The sequence below is a fragment of the Labeo rohita genome, chromosome 24, assembly GCF_022985175.1.
Source record: "Labeo rohita strain BAU-BD-2019 chromosome 24, IGBB_LRoh.1.0, whole genome shotgun sequence".
Classification (NCBI taxonomy): Eukaryota; Metazoa; Chordata; class Actinopteri; order Cypriniformes; family Cyprinidae; genus Labeo; species Labeo rohita.
Window position 1 is genome coordinate 17,926,297 of NC_066892.1, and position 11,442 is coordinate 17,937,738.

Genomic DNA, 11,442 nt, shown 5'->3' on the forward strand with positions numbered 1-11,442 from the left:
CCACCATCTTGAGAATTATCTGTCTGCCCTGAATTCTCTGTCTGCCCTTTTTCAGCCAGGGAGGCTAATTATAAACTGTCCATCTGCCCCAAGCTGTCTGCCTGTACTACAATGACCACGGAGGTTGTTCCCCTGCCGCTGGTGCTCCTGGTGCTGGGAGTGGTCTTATGTTTGTGTTTGTGTAGCACAAACGTTTCGAACCACTCTAATCATTCTGAACTCCCGGCCAGCCTCCCTTTCCCACCACCTCTGCACCAGTCCTCACCATCACCTCTGCTGTCTCCTGGCAGCCCCCTCAGCCCACCAACTGTGTGGTGGGATCAAAGTGGGTCTGCCAGTCTCTATCTGCGTCCTGGAGGATATCTTGTCTCTGCCGCCAGCCTCTGGCTCCTCATCTCTCCGACTCTGCCTTGGCCAGTCATTGACCATCCACTGCCTCAGGACATTGGTCTTCGCCTCCACATTGGTCTTCTGTCGCTCCAGCTCCACCATGGCCTTCCAGATCCCTGCCTCTGCCTCGGTTGCTGGAGCCATCTACTCCGCCTTGGCCCTCCAGATCCTCAGCATCACCCTAGTTAATCGTCTCTCCATCTCCGCCTCTCCTACCAGCTCTGCCGCTGTCAGAATCAGTATCAGTATGACCTCCATCAGTATGGCCTGGGTCCCGTCTGGCTCCTCCTGCTCCAAGGCCCTCATGTCTTCTCCCTTGCCCTGGACCTTCCTCTGTCTGGTCCACCATGGTTCCTCCGGGTTCCTCTGTGGCTCCTCCCTCGATTGTCTCCACCTTGGACTCTGTTCGTTGTCCTCCTCCCGGTTGTCCGTTCTCCTCCGGAACTTCCACCAATCACCTTTTTCTATCCCACATGCCTTGTGTGGATTACCTTCATGCGGATTCATTAAAGACTGTTTATTGCTATCTTTGTTGTCCTCGAGCGTGTTTACTGACACAGTATGTGATATTTACTTATTTGAACCAGAAAATACAGGCAATGAACTAAGAGAGATGGACATTCTATATCAGAACACCGGCTCCTGCTTCAGCAGCACCACACGTATGCATCGTGGTTCTGCTGTGAATGTGCGTCCAAGAAAGAAATTGTTGAATAAAATAGTTATTTTTGTTTTCTTTGCACACAAAAAGTACTCTCGTAGCTTCATAAAATTATGGTTGAAGCACTGATGTCACATGGACTATTTTAACAATGTCCTTACTAGCTTTTTGGACCTTGAATGTGCCAGAAAGCTCTCGGATTTCATTAAAAATATCTTCATTTTTGCTCCAAAGATGAATGAAGGTCATACGGGTTTAGAACGTCATGAGCTGAGTAATTATTTACAGAATCTGTCAGATTGATGTTAGAGAGAAAGGAAAGTCATTTGATTAAAGATTAATAAGACTAACAATTTGTAATTTGAAACAATAGAAATGAATCAATGAAAACAAATGAACCGTGCACAATAAGACCAGTATAAAGCTAGTAAACAGGGTCCATTTTTGATGCTGACGTAGCCTGTCCATTCAGTATTACTGTACACCCACTTTATCCTTCCTGTGAAACACTACCTTTTTAATGTTTTGGCATATTTTCTGCACAGCTACCACATACCATAAGGTTTAGAAAAGGGTACGATGACCTGTTATTCTTTGTACGCCATTGGCAGGATTCTGCCTCTTCTCACAGCTGGAAGTCTGTAGAAGAACAGCTGTGTCTGTCCAATAGATCAAAACATTTATGGCATCATATTTCCCTGTGAAATCTGCATACTTCTCCCAAATCTGCTGAATTTGGTAGCGGTTAGACTCTGTCTGCCTGCTCGCCCCACCCTCTCCCGAGTGAGAGCACGAGGCGGAGCCTGTAGCTTTCGCAGAGTTCATCGGTTTCATTCGCTCCATTGCAGAAGCGAGGGCCCCTCTCGTAAGATCATATACATATTGTTTATGTAGACGGGTAGCGGCTGGGCCAAAGTCAACGGTTTCTTATCAAGATATAATTGTAAGCAGCTTTCATATCAAGGAAGTGGCCTTAGAATTACAATGCTTAAGTGAAACTGTAAACGGAGCATCAAAAGGAACAGGGATGAGAAAGAGCTCCTCAAAAGATCCCATAATTACTATCAGCTCTGTCTGTTTCTGTGAAAAGAGAAAGAGAGGAGAGAAAACAAGAGAAGGGGACGGGCTGACAGAGAAAAAGGAGGGAATATGGGACTGATTAAGCTATCTGATTAACACATTTGAAGAAAAACAAACGGTTTTCAGTTTTATTCAACAATATAAAAGACATCAGCAAGCAGTCTGATTAAAAAGTATAAATACAACATCCATTTCAATAATCAACAAGGGTGGTTTTATTGTTTATTCTTCTATAAAACATACAGACTTCAAATAATAACAAGGTTTCTGGGTTGAACGTATTTGTTTTTGGTTGCAGGCCAAAGGCCAAAAACGTTTCAACCCTCAACCTGCACCGATGACGTCTCTTTCAACAACAAGTCTTGATCCAAAACTCTCACCATTAAAAAAAAACTGTTGCTGATGGGTGTTATTTGAGAGCTTTCAAAAGTTTAGGGCCGATAAAATCTTCAAATGGTTTTTAAAGCAGGTTCTTATGCTAACAAAGACTGCTTAATATTGTTTTTTTACAGCATTTGTTTAAGATTTAAATCTTTGTGACACCATGAATTAATTTACTGTCTCTTTGATCAATTTAGTGCTAATGTAAGTATTAATTTCTTAAAAATAATACCAATCCCAAACCTTTGAACAGTGTTGTAGCTTTGCAATAAGGCACAGAATGACAAGTTTAAATAACAAATTTTATATTAAAAAAAAGATTTGTATAAAAAGGCTATGTACAGCTTATTTCAAATGATAAATAAAGTGTTACTGAAATACAGTTGTCATTTATGTATTGTATATTGAGTCTTAACAATAGGTGCAAACACACACATTTACATTATGCTTATTAAACCTAGCACCATAACTTGTTTAGCACAAAAATCAGAGGTCTGCAAAGACATATTAACACAATAAGAGATGCAGTCTATGACAAACTTAAAAATAATATTTTACAAAACAGAATTTAACAGAAAATACAATTTCAATAAATGACGTCATGTTGAACATGCTGAATCTATGGGAGGAAAGGGATAAATAGCTCTTTATATCCCCTCCTCCAAGTCCAGATTATTGCAAAGTACTGCCTGGTAGATTTCCTAAGTGCTTTTGAGATGCAGTTCAAAAAGTGAAATCTACACAGTGCAATACAATGCAATAGTGTGCCACTGTTATGCATGCATTGTAAAGACTATACTGCTGAAAAATCACAATAAATGTATATACAAATGGTAAAAATCACCATTAATGACAGCTTAATAACTAAAAACACATTTAAAAACATTTTAAGGTGCACACATCAAACATGTTTCCATGTTAATCCATCTCAACATTTCATTAGGGTACAGCATGATTAGCCATCTCACTAAATACTCTTTCTGGGGTTGCAAAATGTAAAAACGATTTCTAATCAACATTCCATGATTTCTAAGCCCCAAGCTCACGTTTGTAGGCTTTAAGCATGTGGAAACCTTCCAAAAAAGAAGACCCGAAGCAAAGAATTACCAAGAATACCAGTGAGTGTATTCAACCCAGTGAAGTACTGTTGTGTCACGAAGAGCTAGCTTAAGTTTTTAACTGAAACACGAAAAGTCAACCTCCAGGGTTAAAAGATATGACGTTACACAAAACAGGCTGCTAGAACTAAAGCCATTTGATTGCATTGATTTAAATTGGTAGCACACCCAAAAATGAAAGTTCATTTTTGTCATCATCTACGTTGTTCCAAACCTATATGACTTGCACAAAAGATGATATTTTGAAGAACGTTGGCAACCAAACCGTTGACTTCCATTGGAAACCAAAACAGTTTGCTTACCAAAATTCTTTAAAAGATTTGTTTTATGTCATACAAGTCTTGAACAACATGAGAAGGAGGATGACAGACATGACATGATATTTGGAAGAATGTTTTAGCAGTTTCTGTATGTATGATTAAAGTCATAAAGGACTTTTCTGACCTTTATAAAAATATACACAAAAACAGCTAAAGAGTTCTACAAAATATATCTTTTGTCTTCCACGGATGAAAGAAAGCCATACACGCTCGGAACGACACGAGGGTGAGTACAGTGAAGTACAGAATTTTCATTTTTGGGTGAACTATTCCTTTAAAGGGAACCCTGGGTGTTTAGACTTCTGTGGCTTAATAAAACGTATGTCTTTTATTGAAATATGTAGTAGAAAACGCATGAAAGATACGTTATTTTTAAAAAACATCGTTTTATACATATTTTGGACTATGAGGGGGCGCCATTATTTCAGTGATGTAAAATGGTTGCACTCTGTGAGCTACTGGTGCTACCTGTTGCTATTTTACCACAACACAACTTGGAACACACAATTTGGAAAAGAAAATACTGATACAAAGCAAAAGATTGTGCAGCTTTTGGTTGTAATTTTCAGTCAAAGGGGAAAAAGAGAAACGATGCAAGTCTTCACTGCTTTCCTAGCGATAAGAAGAAAAGAAAAGAATGGGAACATGTCTGCGAACGAATAAAACTCCACTTTAGCCCTGATGTCTTTGAGGCTTTTAGTAGACCACAGCTACTGAAAGAGCTTACAAATGGCAGAGACAAGAAACGCTAGATGCCATCCTGATAGGATGCAAACATGCTGACTGTCGTGATGCCGCAGCCGCTGAAGGAGTTTCTCAGTGTAGATTTCACTCAATATCCAGGGGCGTTTAAAAAACAGATGGTACGGCATTTGGTTTAACCCTATGCTTGTATCCATCGCCACCTGTAAGCTCTTTCAGTTGCCGTTCAGTATCAGAATTTTATTTTCAGAGTTGTATTCTGAGTTTTGTTGCAGAAAAAATAGCAACAGGTAGCTTCAGTAGCTCGAGTGCAACCATTTTACATCACTGAAATAATGGTGCTCCCCATACTACAAGATATGTATTAAACGATGTGAATTTTTTAAATTAAAGTAAATATTTAATGGGTTTTCTACTACATATTTCAGTAAGAGCCATCATTTATGTTACATTAAGCCATATAACCCAGGATTCCCTTTAAGACGAGCCTGGTACTACTTGCAATGTTAGGCTTGCTAACAAAGCCTGATAGGAGTTTGTGTTCTCTGAGTAGAGTTACAGCTGAATACTGTAAGCACCAATCATGTCTTGACAGATCACAGTAGAGTCCCTCTCAGGAAATAAACCATTTCCTATACATGGGTCTATACACAAATAATATAATTATGGTATAAACATTACAAAATAAGTTATGTACAAGTCTTTAAAAAATTGCTGCCTTGCAACCCATGGTCCTATATGGCCCATATATTAAAAAAAAACTGGGTGATGCAGGAATGTTGTGCAAAATCCCATAAGGGACAGTGTCTCTGTGATGGGGCATGTGCATTCTGTCTGTCTGTGTTTATTTGAACCAGTGCAGGTAATTTGAGTTCACAGCAGGAAAGCACATGTTGTTACTGCATGATCCTCCATAGCTCGGAGGGCACATGGAGCAAGGAACACCTACTTTATACGGGGCCTCACCAATCCAGTTACCTCTGTAAACAACAATAGCAACAACACGGTCAATGACACACAAATGGACAAGATTTACTATGCTTGAAAAGCATACTGTATGAGTTTCAATGCATTTACTAGAGTTTCATTTTCATTTCTAACTGTGTTTCTATATTGAGAAGACATGCTTTAAATCTTAACTAGAGTTTATAAATAACTTAAGAATTTTCCCAAGTGTGCCGCCTCATAAGACTGAAAAAAGGAGGTCACAAGTCACCCACAAGTCACCACCCACACAAAATTACGGTGCTTTGATTCTGGAATTAGAGGCGGAATTCTGCTAAAATTCCACATGCGGCAGGAATGCAAGAGGTCGTCTAGGTCTTTGAACCAGGACGCCCCATGGATGTCCACGTCAAAAATGTTTTTAACAGTTAAGTGTCAGGTTGCTAGCTTAGCCTAATTACGTTACCTAAGACTTTCACTCTTGAGTTTAGCAGTTTAGCTTAGCTAAAGCACAAGAAAACATATACTTACTTCGGAGAATAGTTGCAGACCAAGTATGTCGCTCTCTTCCATACCGAGCCCCAAACATTCATATTACTGCATGTGTTGATGGCACATCCTACTTTATTTGAGGTTGCCCACACCATCTGGTAAAAACATAAGCAATGGTCAAATGTGAAATATATGTACTACCATTCAGAAGTTGCATTTATTTGATTGAAAATACACAAAAAACAGGAATATTGTGAAATATTATTATAATTTCAAATAACCAGTTTCTATTTCAATATATTTTAAAAAGCAATTTATTCCTGTGATGCAAAGCTGAATTTTTAGCAGCCATTGCTCTAATTTTCAATGTAACATGATCCTTCAGAAATCATGTTAATACGCGGATTTGGTAAAAACATTTCTTATTATTATCAATGTTGAAAACAGTTGTGCCGCTCTTATATATTTTTGTGAAAACAGTGACGTTCATCAAAAATCTTTGTCCTTTTCGATCAATATAATGCTTCTTTGCTGAATAAAAGTATTCGTTTAAAAAACCCACATACACATAAATACTAAAATACATATATAACTGACCTCAAATTTTTGCACAGTTGTGTACCTGAAGAAATTAATTACACAAAGATATCATATTCTACTCACTTGTGTATAATGAGTGCACATAGGTCCGTAGCACTTAAGGGGGCATCTGGGATTGCAGTCTCGAGGATAGGGAAAAGAATAGTCCTTCACTTCATCATACCAGGGCTTTACCAGCTGCAAAATGGACCTGTACCTGTAAACAATCCAAACATGGCAACAAATCTCATTATGTGTAATGAAATGCCCAAATGTCCTTTGGTATAGTGGAAAAGAACCATCATTTATCACAAACTGGGAATGATGGTGAAGATGCATACCTTCCTGTTCGAACTGAAAGGTTCTGACCCAGAAATCTAAGAAGATTGCGTGGACCATGCTCCCAAATACAAGTGGACGCCCACTGCTCAGCCGTCTTTGCAAGAGTGTCATCCCAGACCTGAGACATGTAATGTACTTTTATCAGTCTACTAAAATAGGTTAATTTATTAACTGCATAATTGCATAGTTTCTTGATTCCTGAGTGACTTAAGTTAAACCATGAATGTACTCTGACAAAAATGTATTTTATGCTGGACAATTGTTGTATTCCCCACAGCGGATCATTCAGTAATCTTTAACCTTGGTAAAACTAGAGAATTATTACAGAAAATGTCACATTTGGATCTGCCGAAACACATCTGATACAGAATTTCCCATGACTTTGCACTTTTGGACGTATTTCAGTGCTTAGCTGTAGTCTTAGCACACTGATCTATGCTGCAGAGGATCTACTCTGGTGGTCCGAGCCAATTAAATCTGCTCAACAGCTGCTGGTGCCAAATGGACACAGAAGTTTGTCATTCCTGCATCCTGCGATGAGCGCAGTTACATGTGCAACGTTCACGTGTCCAACTACAACAGCAGCAATGCGCTTTCCAGGCAAAGTGCCAGGTAATTATACAATTAAATAAACAAAACAAGTGAACCCAGTGAACCGCTGTGAGGGTGTAGAGCAAAAGTTCATGCATGCAGAAATTTTTCTGAAGTCCAAACTGTTCCTGATTGTATCATTGGCTACTTATTTCAAAAATGGTAATTATTATAAGTGACTTACCATATATTCCATGTTTGAGGCTGGGGGGAAAACTTTCCCTCTGACTTTATTATGGTAATCAAGTATAGCAAGCATATCGTTCTGGGAAATATAACGTTTCCGTCTGGTTTTGGGAAGGTTTGCGGCCTCTGTGAGATATTTTGGAGGCGCAGAGCCAATATCAGTGAAATTGGTTGCTGGCAGAGATGAAGAGGCAGTTGGACTGAAGGCTGCCAGTGCACTTGCTCCACAGGATATACACAAGAGCAGAATGTCGATAGCCAAGCGGTTTTCATTCATGATTGATGGCTGGGATGTGGCAAGAGCTTTCTATTCCTTTTGCAGAATCTGCATGTGAAACATAAACGGTTCCCATTTATTAGCGAATGCAATAAACCGTATTATGTCACTTGACCCTTACTGTACCACAGAGCACAAACATTTTCATCATTATAACAGCTTTCCTTTCAGTTTTTCTGAATAAATTATACCTCTTATACTTAATTGCATGAGTTTTTCTTCATCAGTAATTACATTCAAATTGGTTGTAAAATTGCAATTAACTTATAAATGCATGTTGACTCAGCTTTCACTGCTTTTCAAAATAAGGCATTACATAAAAGTCTAATATTAGTGTCAAGCTTAGCCACTAGTCTTATTTAAAAAAAAAAAAAAAAAAAAACATTGCACACACACACTTTTTTATATTTTAAAAGCTGGCTTAACATTCATACAAATTAAATCTGACATTAAAAGAAATAAAAAAACGCTTTTTCTTCAGATAAACAAGACTGAATTAAACTATTCATTCAAAATTTCAAAAACACACGTTTTACACATCAGTTTATCAATATACAATCCAAGCATAAAAGATTGCTCCTGCATGCAAATGTTCCTACCTTTTCAGAGATGCTACAGCAGCCTGTGGATATAAGCACGTCTCCTTATTGCCTGAGTCTGTCCAGCAGCAGCTTTGCTTTGATTCTTTGAGAACTCGAGAGCTCTTTCTCTCTCCCTCTCCCTGCTGAGAAGCGCTGCGGGTTTATATACGGCTGAGGTACCGGTTCAGGAAGTGTTTGGGCTTTGAAGGTGCGCGGGGTTCCGCCCCATCCGTCACCTGAAGCGTGACATCATCTGAGACGTAACACTGCGTTTCTTTTATCCATTTCCTGGCAGATCCAAGCAGGCTTAATCAAAACATCTGCTTTCAGTTTGCACAGCTGGCTTGAGTAGAAAAGAAAATATAAGATAAGCAAGTGAATAATCCTGTGACCCCGAAATGCAGCTTAGTCTATTGCAATGGCCAATAAAGAGATTTCAAATGAACAAATATGAGTATTAATAAACCAGGGAGGGTTGTAACTAATTTTGTTTAAATACCTGTAACTGTTTTTAGTACAGGGTGTCTTAGATATTAATGTAACCGTCCAATATTTATTTGCGTAAATTTATAAATCTATAATTTATCACTCAACTGTGTAAATTATTGTTAAGTACTATGAGTGCTGTTGTCACAAACTTCCACACTTGTAAAACTAAAAAACACTGACTGTTTTTAGTATGACAATTTGTAAGTATGAAAAAAAAAACAATATGGCACTCTTTTGTGTGGTGAACTAAGACTTATTAAGCCACAGATGGCAGTATGAGTGCATGATATACAACGCTTCAATAAACAAGAACATAACTTACATTTTGGACACATTTCTATCACGACGGCTCTTCGGAAGATTTAAGCATGTAGTGGATATATGACAGTGTTAAAGTATTTGGTCTTGGCGGAATAGATGTTGTTGTAGATTATTGCTGCTGCTGCTGCTGCAAAACAAGTTCAGGAACTTTCCACTGCCAGTACATACGCTGATACGGTGCTGTGAGTATTTATGACATACTGCTGCTGCACTAGTAGCATATATATAATAACCCATAGCAGATCTGTACAGGTGGAGCTGGGGAGGTGGAGGGTTTCAGAGGAACTCTGAAAGTGCGCTGCGAAATGCTCTAGTAAATGTTAACCAGCTATTTAAATGTACAGCAGCAAGCTTATTGGCTGCGTATGCAACATGAACCAATCAGCTTGTGCCAAGTAGTTTAAACCGTAAGTCTGCGCCATTATGTTTCATGACAGAACTTGGCATTTATTGCTAGTTACTTTGTTTTTGCTCCATCAACAAAAACTGTTCCAAACAAACAACAGCAGAACAATTGTAAATCATAGTAGCACTGTTCATTCTGAAAGAAGTAAATGAGTAAATGATTCAATCAGTAAATGACTGATTCATGTACATCTCTTGTTTCATTTCTAAATAATGCAGTGTTTTTTTTAGTGAATTATTCAATGACTCGTTTTTATCACTAATTTCGTTATTGCATGACTCAGTGTTTTTGAACTAATCACTCAAGTGAATTATTCAATGACTCCTTTTTGTCGCTCGTTTTGTTATTGCATGACTCAGTGTTTTTGAACTAATCGCTTGAGTAAATTATTCAACGATTCCCTTTTATCGCTTGTTTCGTTATTGCATGACAGCATGGCAAATATGCATTACTATACTCCGGCTAATTATATGTAAGCATGAACTCGTGAATCGCTTGTTTTTTAACTAATCACCCAAGTGAGTTATTCAGTGACTCTTTTTTATCGCTTGTTTCGTTATTTGCATGACTCAGTGTTTTTGAACTAATTGCTTGAGTAAATTATTTTACAAATCCCTTTTATCGCTTGTTTCATTATTGCATGACTCAGTGTTTTTGAATTAATTGCTCAAGTGAATTCTTAAACGACTCCCTTATATCGCTTGTTTCGTTATTGCATGACTCAGTGTTTTTGAACTAATTGCTTGAGTAAATTATTTTACAAATCCCTTTTATCGCTTGTTTTATTATTGCATGACTCAGTGTTTTTGAACTAATTGCTCAAGTAAATTATTCAATGACTGCTTTTTATCACATTTTATTTCATTCTGTGTTTTCAACAAATTAAACAAGTGAATAGGTTCATTTGAGATGAGCAAAATCTGTGGAGAACTAACCACTGCTGATCACCTTGCGATGCATGGTTAGAAATCTGTCTGAGTGTCATTCAACTTGTTCTGCTGTGATGCTGACACTGCATATTATGCGTAGCCTCCTTATGCAGTGCATATGTAGTGTATATGCATATACTTGTTATTCTCTTGTTAATCAATCACTTAAACTGAGTTTATTTTTATAGACTATAAACTGGTTTAAAGCTCTGTCAGTTAAGCTGCACCATAAAGTATGTAGTTACAGTACAATAGTCTTACTGGCTTAAATGGTCAAGTAATTAGGACATTCAAGAATAGTTGGAGGAAGTCCAGCAGTTTTTATACTTTAGGGCTATTGCTTGCACTTTATTTTCTTTGTCTTATTTATAATTATTCATTAGATTGTACAGATTGCACTTGTTCATTGTCGGAGTCAGGCCAAACGAGTGTGCCATAGCAGTTGGTGAGCCAAAAGCAAAACCCCCTCAGCAGCTGAATCATTTTCTTTGGCAGCTGGAGGACAAATTAAAGCAACGTGACGCAGAAGCAGCCCCATCCTCCACACAAACGGCAGTGGTTTCCAAACTTTCTTGGAAATGATAGTCTTCAAGAGCTAGAATTGTGAGAAGTGAACATACAGCTACATTATGAAAACTGTTATTTTTATGGG

At 38.2% G+C, this 11,442-nt stretch overlaps 1 protein-coding gene across 1 annotated transcript; it reads right to left on the reverse strand.

The window, feature by feature from the left end:
• Positions 1-2,349: 2,349 nt before the first annotated feature.
• On the reverse strand, positions 2,350-8,810 carry pi15a (peptidase inhibitor 15a). Its single transcript, XM_051097619.1, has 6 exons — positions 8,664-8,810; positions 7,786-8,112; positions 7,010-7,128; positions 6,753-6,885; positions 6,129-6,244; positions 2,350-5,632 (listed from the first exon to the last, which is right to left on the reverse strand). Exons 2-6 carry the CDS (start codon positions 8,062-8,064, stop codon positions 5,497-5,499), a joined length of 783 nt encoding a protein of 260 aa, XP_050953576.1. The 5' UTR covers positions 8,065-8,112; positions 8,664-8,810; the 3' UTR covers positions 2,350-5,496.
• Between the last annotated feature and the right edge of the window lie 2,632 nt (positions 8,811-11,442).